The sequence below is a fragment of the Melanotaenia boesemani genome, chromosome 15, assembly GCF_017639745.1.
Source record: "Melanotaenia boesemani isolate fMelBoe1 chromosome 15, fMelBoe1.pri, whole genome shotgun sequence".
In the NCBI taxonomy this organism is placed as follows: domain Eukaryota; kingdom Metazoa; phylum Chordata; class Actinopteri; order Atheriniformes; family Melanotaeniidae; genus Melanotaenia; species Melanotaenia boesemani.
In genome coordinates, this window is record NC_055696.1 from 7,671,829 (window position 1) to 7,687,084 (window position 15,256).

Below are 15,256 nucleotides of genomic sequence, written 5' to 3' on the forward strand. Positions count from 1 at the left end.
GCACGATCTACAACAAAGAGTACTTGAACGCACCATCAACTTGTGGAGCTCTGAAAATGGAGCTTGTGATTGGGCCCTGAAGGCAGCACTAAACTCTACTACGGGGATACTTGTTAATCGTGACAGAGCGGCAGACTTGAGAGTTGCCGATGCAGGAAGGTGTGAACTTCAGTGAAGACCTTGAACGATACGCTCGGACCACCCCCATTAGTCTTTTTTAGTTGTGGGATCTAGCGCCTGAATGCAGAATCATTTTTCATCTTTTTTTCCACGTCTGTGATTTATTTTATTTCTAATTATTACGCAATTTTTATGTGAGTGTCTATGTAAAAGAAAGTGCGACCCAGACATGGCTGAAGCACCGCCACCACAGGCACAACCTGTTGAAATTGACCCTGACTTTGAGCCGCTATCACGTCCGCGATCCTGCACTTGGCCCCTGCCCCGGCCGGAGCTCATCGACCCCACCGGTTCCAACACATCCTCTCCTGCGCCGTCTGTGCAGCAGGAGCCGGGAGGGAACACAGAGTTCATCAGTAACCTTGGTTTGTTAGAGGAAGACTATGGAGAGTACGCAGAGCTGAAACCGCCTTGCACTATTTTTCAGTGTAGGGAAGGAAACTGTGTGCATTTACATCACCGCCATCATCATAATCATCATCACCTCCAACAGCAGCAACTACCGGCTCCTCAGCTGCCTCCTCAGCAACAGGTGCCTCCTCCAGGGGTCCCACCCTTGGGTGTCTCCGGTCAGAGGAAGATCAGCTCGTCCCGTCGCAACGCCTGGGGTAACATGTCATACGCTGACCTCATTACCAAAGCGATAGAGAGTTCACCTGAGAAGAGGCTGACGCTGTCACAGATTTACGACTGGATGGTCAAAAGCGTGCCTTACTTTAAGGATAAGGGAGACAGCAATAGCTCCGCGGGTTGGAAGGTGAGTTTTCACGTGCACGTGAGAAGTTCTTGTCTGCAAACGTAAGAGACATTAGATGTTTTGATATTTGAGATAATTTTAAACTGCAAACACAACTGGCCCAAAGAGCTCAAAGTTTGAACTGCAAACGACTTGTTTAATCTTGATTAAAGATTTGCTGTCCAGCAAAAGATCCCTTTAACCCCTCTGCCCCATCCTTATTCTCCAAGGTATTGATTAAAGATATTTTTCCATGTCTGGAAATTATAATGCATATATGTAATTAAAAATTAACAGCACGTGTTTTTCCTACTATCCAGTCAGTGATCTCACATCTATTGTTTTCTTCTCCTGGTGAGACTTAACCCTCTACAATTTCATTGAACAGGATGTAGTATTTTTTTTTTTGAGAGAGAGAGAGAGAAAAATAGCCCTTCTCTGCATCCATGTTCCCATCTTCAAATCTTGTCTAGACGCCTTTTGATTTAGAAAAGCATCAGAGCCGTAATCAGACCTTTCCACTTTCCGCAACAACTAATGTGGTCAGAAGTTCATTCAGAAATTAACACACTTCTCATTGCAACCTGTCACTTCTCCCAGAATAAAATGATCAACACTTTGCTTCAGTCAAGAATCACTAGATGCCTAAACTTTTATTTCTTCCCATCACTGAGATTTTACCAGTAAGTGTTAAATGAGCTGCTGACCTTTGGTATTTAAGGAACTTTTGAAGTTTTAGAGTGGTTTCTTCTGTCAGCTGTATGAATATCAGTAAGGAAGCATCAGGCTGAACCAGCCGCTCTGACATGCAAATACACGTGAATATATCTAGAACTATAAAAATCTTCAACTTTTAGTTGAATCTGTCATTTAGATCTGTGAGGATGAGGACTGAGTGAGTAGCTAATGACATCCAGTATGACTGAGCAAATTATTGTGCAGGGATGCTTTTTCAATCACTATAGATTTCATGTTTTTGTCTTTTTCCCCAAACAAGCCTACAGTATGTGGGTGCAGTTTTTCACTGTATACAACACAACAAAATGACTCATGCTGCATTCTCACAGGCATGGAAAAACTACAGTGCTGCTAAAATGTTAAAATTCTGCAGATGTGGACAGAAGAGTTTTAAAAACATTTTCCTATGGCATACAGAAACATAGTCATGCTGGTTAACTACTGTAAGGAAATTAATCAGCTATGATGGATAGAAATGAATTTTTGCGGACAAAGCTGTATGTTGGACCAAGAGATGAGGCAAGTTGAAGCCTGTTTAGAAAAAATAAGTCAAATACATATTTCAGCTTTGCAACCGTTTCTGTAACCTCTACATTCTCATGAGATGTAATTTCAAAGCTGTCAGGAAATGCCTTTGGGAAATCTCAATCAAATATAGTTCCCATTGTTTAACACCCTCGCGAAAAAGCAGGATCACAGCTCATAGTATGACTTATTGCTCTACTAACACTCCTTTTCCTCCTCTTCTTAATCTGCACCTTCTTAAATGTGGATGCACTGGCTGGTGGGAATGCAGGCTTTTTTTTTTTTTGAGAGGGAAACAGAGTGGAGTTCCAAGCTCCCCCGACAATAACAGGAGGCGACACAAACAGCTCAATCAGTTTCGGGGAGTGTGTCGGAGGGGAAGGGGCTGGGAGAAGGGGGGATGCAAGGAACCACGTCAAACATCCTCCATTCCTGAGTTGTGTGCTCATATCTTTGCGTCCGTGTCTTCTAGAGTTTCCTCAGCGGATGGTACATCTTGGAGAAAGGGATCACTGCACTTTATCCCATTACTTCCTTTTGTTTTCTCTCTCAGGACTTTTGCTAAAGTGTTTGAATCATAATATCTAATAATAAGGGTATAAGTGAATCATGGCCAGGGTGCCCTGTAACTTTAAAAAATTATTTTAATTTTAGTTCTTTAATCTGAATCTACATTTCTTCATATTTTATCATTTTGCAGGAGTAAAATCAGAGAGGAGGTTGATTGCGCTTCAGCAGGAAGGAAACTTTCCAAAACATTTCTCAAGTATTTAAACCAAGAACAAAAGTTCCAAAAGTATCCTGCTCTTATATAAATTCAACCTGCATCTGCCTCTACATTCCAAATTGTTGGTGCTACCGTCAGACCTTGGAATCACAGGCTAATAGTTATTTTTACACTTCCCAGTTAAAAAAACATCACAGTCCCCCCCACAATGAACTATGATGCATTTCCTGCCAAGTGGATGGAAAACAGTGCCATGTGTTCACATCCCCAACCTGCAAAACATGAGGGGCAGGGCTGGAAAAAGAGGAGGAATCCATGGGAGGCACCTTATATGGATCAAGTGTATGCATCTACTTCTCTGTGTAGTAATTTTTAATTTGATTTCAGCATCCCTGCCACTTGTTAAACAAACTCACAGGTGTACTCATCTTTTTCAGACTATGTATTGGACACTAGAATACACATGCTCTTGTCTCCCTAATTGTAGAAACAGACTGAGATAAGCCAGTGACCTCATGGTGGGTGGAGGGCATTGAGTTTGAACTGCAAAGATTATACCACTCCAAACTGGATGATGGGTGGGGTGCAGGATGAGGGCAATGCTGGTGCCTTTACAGCTTCCTGTCTCTGTTCATATCACGGAGATTTCTTTGTTTTCTTAAAAAAAAAAAAACTTTGTGCAGCAGTTTAGTGATCATGATACCTTTGCTGCAAGAGAGGGCCCCTGGAAAGCGGGGGCAAGTTCCCCTGGGTATAGGTGCGTTTGTTAGTGGCAGGGTTCAGCATGTAACAGACATTTAGATTTTTACTGGTACTGCTACTGTTTTTCTCAGTGAGCTGTGACGTTCAGTGATGGAACAGGAAGTGGTACCAATGAGTATAAGTAGTGATAAAGCAATGAGACTCATCTCAAAAGACGTTAGCTGTTTTATAATGTTCATTGCCCTGTAGGTCTGGGGCATTTTGGAGTGTTTGTAGCAGTACTTTGTGAATAATTTTCCAAGCTTTGTTAGAAAAATTTGTACACAATGACTATATGGATACAAAGTGGTTTGTCTGAATATATCTGCTGACATATGCAACACACAATAGGTCAGCAGCCTGTTGATTTTACTTTCTCGTGCCTGATGTTTGCACATGTCCACTGTGGAAACTAATGATAGACAACACTGAAAGTATTTATTCAGGTTGGGGCGAGTTGCGCAGTGGAAAAGCTCACAAATGCCTCTATTTGAACAACACCCCTCAGATCAACAAGCAACAACAGATGAAAGTGGCTATTAGTGGATGTGCAGAGTTGGCAAATCCCAAACTCTCCTGAAGCCCAGACTGGGAGCACTGGGAAGTAACTGTTTATGCATGTAATTATCAATCTCTCACATTATGGAGGAATAGACAAAGCTTAAATATGAGCTGCAAACAAGTCATACTTGTACTGTCCTAAACTTTAACATTTATATGCTAACCTATAGAATCTGAAATTAACTCTTGGGGTTTTTTTGCAGTTTCCATGAGTATTGCTCTCTCAGATCTTGGGTTTAACTTACTGGGATGTCTACTTCTTGAATGATTGGCAAGTATTTTTAATATTTTTGTAAATAATCTTTCTTACTGATGAACAATGAGCTCTGAATTGTTTGTCAATGACCATTCCCAGATTGATGTGTAGCAACAGTGGCTTCTCTAAAATCTTGCTGAGAGGCCAATATCAGCTGATAATATCAGGCAACCAATATATTGGTCTGGCTCAAGTTTTACATTTGTGAAAGAAGCACAGCAAGTAACTTAATTTCACTAGAAATGTGCTAATGGTTTAAGGTTTTTAAATTGAAAGCTTCAGAGGTTTTTTCATTGTTGGCTTACGAACCTGCTTTGAGAATTCAGGCATACAGAGACAACAGCAACCAAATAAAGCAAAAAAAAAAGAAAAAAAAATGGAATAACTGTTAGCTATTTGTCTTGGGATCACAAGGTTAAAAAAGAGAGGCCTGCCCTAAATGTAAGAGGCCCACTAAAGGTTTAAAGTAACCCCATGAAGAAAGGGAAGCTTGGGGCAGGGACTTTCAAAGAGTAGCGACCATGGTTTGAGGAAAGGAGGGGAGCAATCAGCTGACTTGATAGTTGGAGGCTGTGGCCTGTGTACAGTCCGCTGTCTACATGTATGAGTTGGTGGAATCTGTGGCATGCAAATCTTTACATTGTCCTCCAGATTGTGCAAGATAATAATCCCCTACTTTGTTATGTTAACAAAAAGGCCTTGGCCTCAAATTCACTATGCAAAATATAAAAGACATGGGGTCAGGGAAAGGTTAAGAAATATGCGTAGAAAGAGAGAGAATTAAAAGTGAATAAAATTAGAGTCCAGCCTAAAAAAAAAGAAAAGAAAAGCAGGTTGTCCTTAAATTGTGCATAGAAATGCTGTCACTCTCAAAGTTAGGCTGACAAAGTTACACTTTGAGAAATCTTTGTCCCAATAATCAAGACTTTAACATTGTGTAAATGCAGGGGTGTGTATGCATGTGTGATGGTTTCTGTTACATCATTAAGACCCTTTTCTACAATGATCACTTACCTTTGTTTATAGGAACCAAAGCCATGATGAGGGGTCCTGAGGTTATGTTTAAGAATAAAGTTAAGATTAGCATTTGGGTTCGATGGTACACTTTGAATAGATGTCAGTGTATAATCCTAATTAGCACAGCTACACAAACTTTCATTGATGTGAATGAGTGTTAAACAAGTTTCTAATTATACTCTCTTTAATCTGAAGCTGAAATAATACCACAAATCTTTTCACAGATGCCATTTGAAGCCATAGCTGAAGTAGGTCACACAGTTGATGTTCAGTGTTAAAGAAGTAGCATGTGCTGTGAACGGAGTCCTAATTAGGCATGCACTTCACAGCATGCTGCATTGCTCTTTTTCTTAAATCTACCTTTGTGTTACCTTGTAACAGACAGCTCGAGTCCCACGCTAATTTCCAACCTCACTTGCACATCCGGGGTCAGAGGAGAGATGGGGGAGGGGTGCACAGGAAGACTGTCAGGAAGTGGCTTGTCCTTTCACTGTAATCTCCGCTGTAGTGCTGTACTGTAGAGCTCTATTCTCTCACTTACATCTGATACCTAGCTGCTTTGTAGTGGTAGCGGCATGCTAGCAGAAGTCAGATCTGATTGATCAACAAATTGTGTTTGCATGTTAAACCAACATGCCATGTTATACATGATGTTAAGCTGCATCAACTTTTTGCAAATTAGATGATTTTCCTCTGCTATCAAGTGACATATTTGTTTATAGGGTATGTGTCTTTCTTATTTGAATGAGAACTATGACTAAATGTGGTATTATCTTTCAGCAGAAATGTTTTGTACTGACAAGAGCATATCATTTGAATCATTTAGAGTCATTCAGTCATTATAAACATAATAGATATTTAAATATTTGTTCAACATGACAGAAGAATTTCACTAACTCATTTATTTTTAATGCATATGTCACATTTACTTAGATAAAAAAAAATCATAAACAACATAGTTAATGTAGAAGAAAGAATGAAGAAGAAACACAACCACCAGAATCTATCTTCTGTAATCCTAAAATAGTTTCATTGGACATCCAAGGACTCGATTGCTTATGGCGCCTAATCTTAGTTGACTCTTGTCTTATTGCTTCCTCTGTTCATTTCTCTCTTTCTTTTCCTGCCTTCCTCCAATGATGTCCTCTTGCATTTTTTTTTTTTTTTTTTTTTTGCTGAATCAGCCACGGTGTACGGTCAAAATGGCCAGTATGTTGATATCCAGTTGCTAGCATGTGATGCAATGTCGTAAAATAAAATGCTTCTGTAAAGTGAAGCAGTGTCCCAGGAAAAACAAAACAAATTGTGAAGTGTGGTTTCTCAGCCTCAGGATGCTACTGGGCAACGACAGTTCCAGGAATGTACAATGTTACTGTGCTATCAAAAAGAGTCAGAAACACTTAAGGTCAGAACGTTACATAGTGCCATTTTAATAAAAGAAGTAATTTCTACTAAGGTTAATGATCAACCCATTGAGCTTTTTCTTTTTTACCTTTTGTGATAAATTGAGAAAAACAAGCTAACAGATTGATATACCATTAGCTTGAGTGTGATAGCTGCACAAATCTGACATTAGCCATGGTAACAAGTAGTCAAATCCCATCAAAGCATTGTAGGCCATGTCCACACGAAGACAAATTTGTGTGTATTGACTAAAATTTTTATATTACTTGAACATTTGATCCACATGGACTGGGTTTTATGTGAAACTAAAAATACCCCTTTTTTTTTTTTGAACGAGTCCCAAAATGAAAAATCTGGATGCACAAATTTTTCTAAGGACTTCTGTAATGCATAATATAATTAAATAATCCGGTTTAATATTCTGTTAAAACTGCACGGGGCGTCTACATGTTATGGCTAAAAATTAAAGGCAATTATTAGTGATTTTTTTTTTTTTCCACAAATTAAATATGAGCCCTAATCACTGATATTAGTCTAAGTTAGTGATTTGAGAAGCAGCTGTTCTCCAGCAGTCTGTCTCCTGGGAGGTCTTCTTTCCTGACTGTAGCTGTGTCTGGTGTTGTATGTTTGTAACTTGTTTGGACTAATTGCAAGTGAGGCCACTTTCACTGTGGTTGCACCTGTTTCTGCAACTGGGCCCTGTTTGTTTACTTATTCTGCGACCGTTACTGCAAGCCTCATGCTTCGCTACACAAGAAACAGCAGCTGTGTCAATTCAATTGTTTTGAAGTCCAGCGGGAGGACTCATTTAATGCTGTAGTGGCTTGCCTGGATAACATTGACCATGTATGATTCAGAGATGACTGAGTTCATTTGAAGAGTTGGAAGGTAATGGACATTTCTCTACAATAACTACCGCATTCAGAGGTTATTTAAGCGCAACCGTGTGTCTAGTGCGTATAGCAGGTGGACTCGCATTAGCTCTGTAGAAAGGCAACTGCTTTTTGCTGCAATGCATTTACACCAATGCTGTCTAACGGGACATTTCTGAGGGCAAACTGAAAATAGATTTAGTCAGAAGTCAGCCCTTCCCCATGTCAGGCATTCTTGCACTAGCTGACCTTGCACATAAATGGAATTAAATCTCATATTATTTGTTTATCATGGCCCACTTGTTTAGTAAATGGTTAACTCCTATGTTAAGTCACCACGGTAATTACACATTTGATATTCTTTTTTAAATATTTATGTCACTCACATGTCCCCATAATCTTTCTTAGGATAAGTTCTTGGCTACCACAAAAGGGTGCTTCAGAGCAAATAAATTTCTTGATTCTGTCATGCTGCTACAGGTGCACGTATTTCTAAGTCAGTTAAAAGTGAGAGCCGTAACAACAGAAACAAAAAGGAAAAAAAGGGCATCTTGGGTCAGGCTTTCATAATGTGTGTGTGAGGCTCCTGAATTAGTGAAGCAGAGGATGCCTTTTGTTCTGATCGGGTTAAGGTGAGGTCTGTCTCAGACAAGGATTATCCCAGGCCAAGAAGAGAATGCCTCTCGGAGGGGAGCAGTCATGCAGTGCACAGTCTATTGTGGTAACTAATCAGAGGTTGTATGCATTTGCATATAAGCAGTGAGCTCAGCTGTGTTTGAACAAGACATGTCACTTGGCTAATGGAATAAAATTTATAGAGCAGATAAGGTTTGTGCAGCACATATCCTACACTAATGAGTCATTTCCTGTCTTCAGTTACAGATTGAGATCATCTAAAGAAAAAAAAAAGAAGGAGAGAAAAGGTCATGAATCAAATTAACACACATCAGAAAGAACACTGCATTTTTTGGCTGTGCAGAAAGTGATAACTCCACCTTAAGTCTTTCCAGCCTGCATGTGCAGGATGTCCTCCGACACAGGAAGCCTTATTTTAAAAGTCATTGAAAGAGGTGGGAGGAGTGTGGTGGGGCAGTGGGGTGGGGTCGCTGGGGTCTGTCATGGTGAATCACAAAGCAGGTCAAGCCCCCAGCATGTCACATCTGATGCTTCTCTTCTTTTCTCTGTCTGTTCCTCTTCCATCCAACCTGTTTGCATGTCTCTGTTAGTGCAGGCTGAGGAGCTCATATTCAGCACACAGTGAACTCATTGACCCCACCTCTCCAGGCAAAAACATCTCACTGTGTCACCCTCCCCATCTTTTAAGCGAACTCTGTAACCTTTCCTTACTCTGTTTTCAGTAAAAAATAATCTCATTGTGCTCAGTCCTCTGTATTCTAAGGTTGGTGCACAGTTTGAGGTTGAACTAGTGGTTTAGCAGCTTCATATGAGGACAAAAAACCAGAGATATTGTTAGAATAGCTTATTCTGTTACAGTTATTCTGGGTGAGGTTATACTTTAGTTAACCACCTTCCCTTTAGAAAGTTAAATATTCTATTAAATAATTAGTTCTATAATTCAGCAATATATCCACATTTAATATGTGCAAGCAATATAAAATATGACTATAATAACGGGTCATATTCTTGTCAAAAGTCTAACCTAAGCTGCACATTTCAGAGACAGTGTCTGACAAACCATTGTTTTAAATGGAACCATCTTTATCTCAATGCTTTGTGCATCCCTGTTGAATCCTGTGGTTCAGGACATCTGGCTTTACTAACTGCTGGGAGCTGCGTTCTTATTCACATGGGTATTTTGGGGAAATTCCCTGCCGGTACATTTTGTGTTGCATGTTGACCTTTCATTGTACCCACCATCCAACATAGCAAGTGACACTTAAGGCTTAATTTTGTCTATAGAGACCAGACTGTACAATACAGTATGTCTGTGTCCTGTATGACTGTATTTCTGTCACTCAGCCTGTGTTTTTTAGTTATTATTTATTTATTTTTATTTTTCTAAGAGAATTACCAAGAGATGCCTCTGTGTCCTTTTGAAGGCCCATAACATAGTATTAGAGAAAATGAACTGAATGTAGGCTTTAGTTAAATATGTGTTCGGTCAAGGACAAATGCAACCACATAGAAACACACACACACACACACACACACAAAAAAAAAAAAAATATGGAGCAGCATAGTTAAAACCGAAGGAATCTAAATTTGACATGCCTGCTGTGAGGATGGAGTGGGATGACTAAACTAATAAACTGTATCACAGGACTTTTGAAAGTAAGTGCCCAGCTCATCATATCTTTAGTTATAGGTAATTTAAGCCATATCAAATCAGTTTTATTTTAATCTCACATGCAATCATTCTTAAAGAGGCTAGATGTAACACTGACTAAATAATTGTGCATCTGATCTATATCTATGTTGGTCACTGAAACTGAGATGCTATAGGGGTGTCTTGCTCACATATTTAGCATAGTCGCCATATTTAGCAAGAGAATGATAAATTAAATCAAAATCTAACGAAGTGGACATTAAAAAATCTCTTGAAAGTATATTTTAGGTTAGGCTGATGCAAAGCCTGAATTTTTAATGTGAGATCTATCAGTACAAGTTGATATAAACAATCAAATTTGGTTGAAGGTCTTTGAAGGCTATATAAACCATAAAAGGTATCATAAAGCCAACATGGAAGGGCACCAGTACGCTTTTGGTTATTAGTGTGTGTTCATAATCTTGCACCATTATTGCCAGGGTATGTCTGTGTGAACAATTGACCTGGTGATTTCATACTTAACAAAAATGTTTTTTATGTGGTGGGGTGATTAAACAAAAATCAGCTTTATTGATTATTTTACAAATAACAGCAAGACAACAGTTGTCAATTAACACAATTAACAGGCAATGCAGAAGTTATAGACTTCTCTGAGTCTGAGTTGGTGTTTTATTAGAGAGCCTGAGTCTTTCTGAGCAGGACTCTAATGAAACCAAAGAGGTATTGCAGCCAGACATTTTTCCTCTTTTTTTTATGTAAAGGCCCTTCAACATTGGCTTCACTTTTTAAAACCTGGTGATGACATCCAGGTATTCACGTCCAGGGCCGGTCCAAGCCAAGACATTGGTTTTGGGGCTCCCACCCACAACAGAACCACTGGTGCTTACTTTCAGTGGTGCATGGTCACCCATTCATTTGCATTATTTGAAGTTACCAAATACCAGTATGGTTTTTGACATTACTGGGGTAGCAAATTTGGAAAAAATGACTAGTATTAATTCACACTTTTTAATATTTAGAATGATATATAAGGGCGATTTATTGAACTTTTATTTGAGAATAACAGCAGTAGCAGACAACATTTAGAGTAAACAAGTTAACCAGCTTAATTAATGCAAAACAAAAAGTCTTCCACTACAAGACATTGCTTAAAACCACAGGTGATTTATCCATAATTTCTTACGTTAGTGAACTTAAGAGATTTTAATGCGCTCTGCAGGGCAACATTTTTTGCATGCGCTATACGACAAAGACAGTAGCTCTCAAAAGGAACTAATTTAACCAGTATTATTTAGCATGCAACCATTTCCATAATTTATTTATTTATTTATTTATTGTATGTATTATGATTTTTATTTAAATTATTCAGTGGTCATTTCTGTTTTAAGATCAAGATATCTTAACATATCAAGTGGACTTAAAGGGCCCCTGGTGGTGTATGACTTATGATTATCGCCTCTTATCACTTATGCCTTGGGCCAGCACTGATGATATCCATCTTTTATGCAGTCTGTGGTTTGAGATTACTTTTATTACACACAATTTAATTTTTTTTCCATCCAGAATTCCATCAGACACAACCTGTCCCTGCACAGCCGTTTTGTGCGCATACAGAACGAGGGAACGGGCAAAAGTTCCTGGTGGATGTTGAATCCAGAGGGGGGGAAGAATGGAAAATCACCTCGACGCAGAGCTGCCTCCATGGACAACAATAATAAGTTTGTCAAAAGCAGAGGAAGGGCCACAAAGAAAAAGGTGCAGTGTCTTTCATTAGCAGTGTATCTACATAATTGACATCTGTTTATAGATTGACCTAAATCCACTTTTATTTGTATTTGTAATCATATTTGATAGGTTTCTTGCAGCTTGTGAGACCTTTTTGTGTTTTTTATCTTTCCTTAGATGTCTTTACAGGAAGAAGTTGAAGGGGGAGCAGGCAGTCCTGGATCCCAGTACCCTAACTGGCTGGAAAGCCCAAACTCCCACAGTAACGAGGACTTGGAGGCCTGGAGCTCCTTCAGAACACGCACAAGCTCTGATGCTAGCACTCTGAGTGGACGCCGTTCACCCTTCCCTTCTGAGCAGGATGATCTCAGGGAGTCTGATGGCCATATGATGTATCCTGGAACGTCAGGAACCAAGATTGCATCCACCCTTCCCAGCCTCTCAGAGTTGTCTGGATCCATGGGCCAACACGGCTCAGAACATGTTATGGAGAGTTTGCTGGATAATCTGAACCTCTTGTCTCCCAACACCCCACAGCTGGGCTCAGACTCTTCACATACCTCAAATGCTAGGATGCTTCAGAGGAACTCCTACAGCTCCACTGGTTTGACCCAAGAGTACCATAAGTGCATGTACAGCCAGGTGAGAATGAACTCAATGTCCCCCGCTCCCATGCAGACACTTCCAAAGACCAAGCCTGGGTTTGGAACATATGATAACCAATATATGTGTCCTGCAGGCCTCCTTAAAGAACTACTGACCGCAGATTCAGACACCAGAAGGGACATATTGCCCTCTAGTGATACACAGGTGTCTGAGGTTAGGAGAGGAAGTTGCCTAATGCCCACTTATAGCAGTCAAAACCAAGTGGGGGGTCATAGTGGAGTAAAAATTCTGAATACCCATCAGAGTCACACAGCTCTTCATGTAAATCCACATGCTATACATAGCCAAGGTCCTGCTGCCTCACGAGACTTGAATAGCTGTAACATGATACCCTTGACTAGTCTGACTAGTCTTTCAGGGGCCCCTCCAAGAATGACCAGGCTGAGGACGTCTATGCAGCTCTCCCATGGACATCCAACACACACAAATGATTTCTCAGCAAGCTACATCAACAGCTACAGGGAACTAAACTTAGCTCACCCACATGGTCACCATCAGGAGCGGCTGCCCAGTGACCTGGACAACATGTCCATCGAGAGGTTTGAGTGTGACTTAGAGTCTGTCCTGCATGACACTCTCATGGATGGTGGTGCATTAGACTTTAACTTTGACCCCACAGCTGGACCTCATGGGTTTTCCCAGAGAGTAAAGACGACCACACACAACTGGGTGCCAGGCTAGGATACAGAGTGGATGACAAGCAGGTGAGTCTGATATTTAGTTTCTCTGGCAGTCGTTATAAAATTATCACAAATAAAGCATCTTCAAGGTTCTTGTTATCCCTGAAACTTTCCTGCTCTCCCCTTACAGGTTTTTCCCTACAGCGCTCTGCTGCTCTCCTTCATCCAGAACTGGAAAGTATAGATGGAGACCCCCATCACCACTCTCTCTAAAAATCTGACCAAGTTATTTTGAAACATATACAAATCCACACGAGACAATTACTTTATAATAAGAACTAATGAGCTCACTTTATTTCATAATAAAGTCATCTTTATACTGAAATATAAAGGGTAAATCAAACAACGAACAGAAATGCATTGTGATGGCAAAGAATGTGCAGCAGCATATACCTGGACTACAACTCATAGCTCATTATGAAATATGCTGATTATGTCACTGTTGTAGTGGTCCACAATGCCATAAAGCTGCCTCTAATCACACGTACAGCCTCAAAGTCTGCGGTGCTAAACTGCAGCTGCCAGCTGTAGACTGTCTCTTCTTCAGAAGATCTGCTTAGAGCTGGCCATTCCAACCAGAACCTGCAGAAAATGGAGAACCTGTTCATATTCAGTAATGCCAGGCACCAAGAGTTTGCACAAAAAAACAGAACAACAGCTGTAGTGGAAAACTTTGATGTTGGAGTTCATCAAGAACAACATGTCATTAGACAGAAACCACTTTAAAAGCCACCTGATTAACCTGCTACTGGGAAACAATGACTGAACACGCTGGGACAAAACTTTAATGATAAAATGTTTAGATGTGGCACGTTTAAATGTTTACAGTGCTCCTGTCACATCTCCAGGTTAATGGACATCATAAGACTATAAAAGGAACCGAATCAGACTGAAATAATTGTTTCATATATAAACTGTATGAAAGTATTTATTTTCATTGTATACGGTTAATGGTTCTATTGTATTTTACAAGCTTGTATATTTATGTAAATAGGCCGTGTACAAAATTTGGATTGTCATAAAGTCATGTTTCCCTTGAAATGAAATAATTCCAAAGAAAGACACCATAGATGAATTAAAGTGCATTTTTGGAAGGTTTATATTGGTTTCAATTAATGATTTGTATTGTGTTCATTTTGGTTTTATGCAGTAAATAAGGTTTATTTCTCCTTGTTTTTTTCTTTGTCTTTGAAGCAATGCTCCCCTCCGTTATTCAACCTATTTTGGACAAATTGTGGATGTCACATTTAGTGGATAACTTATCATCTCTCATTTATACATGAATCTCTGTGAATTCACCAGCTAATTTAATCTCTTTCTGAAAAGGGACATTTTGGGTAAAAAAAAAACAAAAACAAAAAAAAAAACACAGGAGTTGTTGGTGGCATCTTAAAGGTCTATAATGGGTTGCCACTTAGTAATGGGTTTGCTTATGATTAAGTAGAAGGGAATACAGATGATATTCACCAAAGACAGTATTCACTCTAACAAGCCTGAAAGAGTGCCTCTTCACTGTGCCTACACTGCCTCACAGACATATACTGTTGTACATAATGTTATTTTCTTTAGTATATATATTTTGTATGAGTTTTAAATGACAATACTTTCTGTTGTATGAACATGTTACTTATTGTTTTAGACATGGTTGTTTACATATTTCAGTTCAAACTATATAATTGGAGATATGAGCACTCATACCTCAAAATATTTTACCTCTGGAGTGTTGAAGGGATTTTTTGCCATTTTCTTCAGTCAGTAATGAACTGACTATGTTCTTAATTTTGACTTATGTACATATCTTTTTTGTTTGTTTATGTTCTTTTGTTTGACTAATGCTGAAACCAGTTACATTTGGACCTATTCACAGAGATCTGTTATGCCTTAGCACTTGATCTGTTTGAAGGATTATAGTTTGTAGTAAATGTTAAATGACAAATCTTTAACATGAAGTCATTAGGTCAAGTTACAGTTTGTGTAAATTTGAATGTTTCTTAAGAAATGTGTTCATTTGTCATCACTGAATGATTTTCTGTCAAATTTGCTAAAAAAAAATAAAAATGTGATGGGAGCATTCCTACCAGAAACAGCTTGCACAGATGTTGCTTGAGTCTGTCATAATTCACCAGCATTAGAGTGTAATG

General features: G+C 39.3%; 1 protein-coding gene across 1 annotated transcript; it reads left to right on the forward strand.

The window, feature by feature from the left end:
• The first annotated feature begins 143 nt into the window (after positions 1-143).
• On the forward strand, positions 144-14,536 carry LOC121654905 (forkhead box protein O1-A-like). The gene is made up of 4 exons (XM_042009264.1): positions 144-937; positions 11,608-11,799; positions 11,947-13,139; positions 13,246-14,536. Exons 1-3 carry the CDS (start codon positions 350-352, stop codon positions 13,114-13,116), a joined length of 1,950 nt encoding a protein of 649 aa, XP_041865198.1. The 5' UTR covers positions 144-349; the 3' UTR covers positions 13,117-13,139; positions 13,246-14,536.
• Positions 14,537-15,256: the final 720 nt, after the last annotated feature.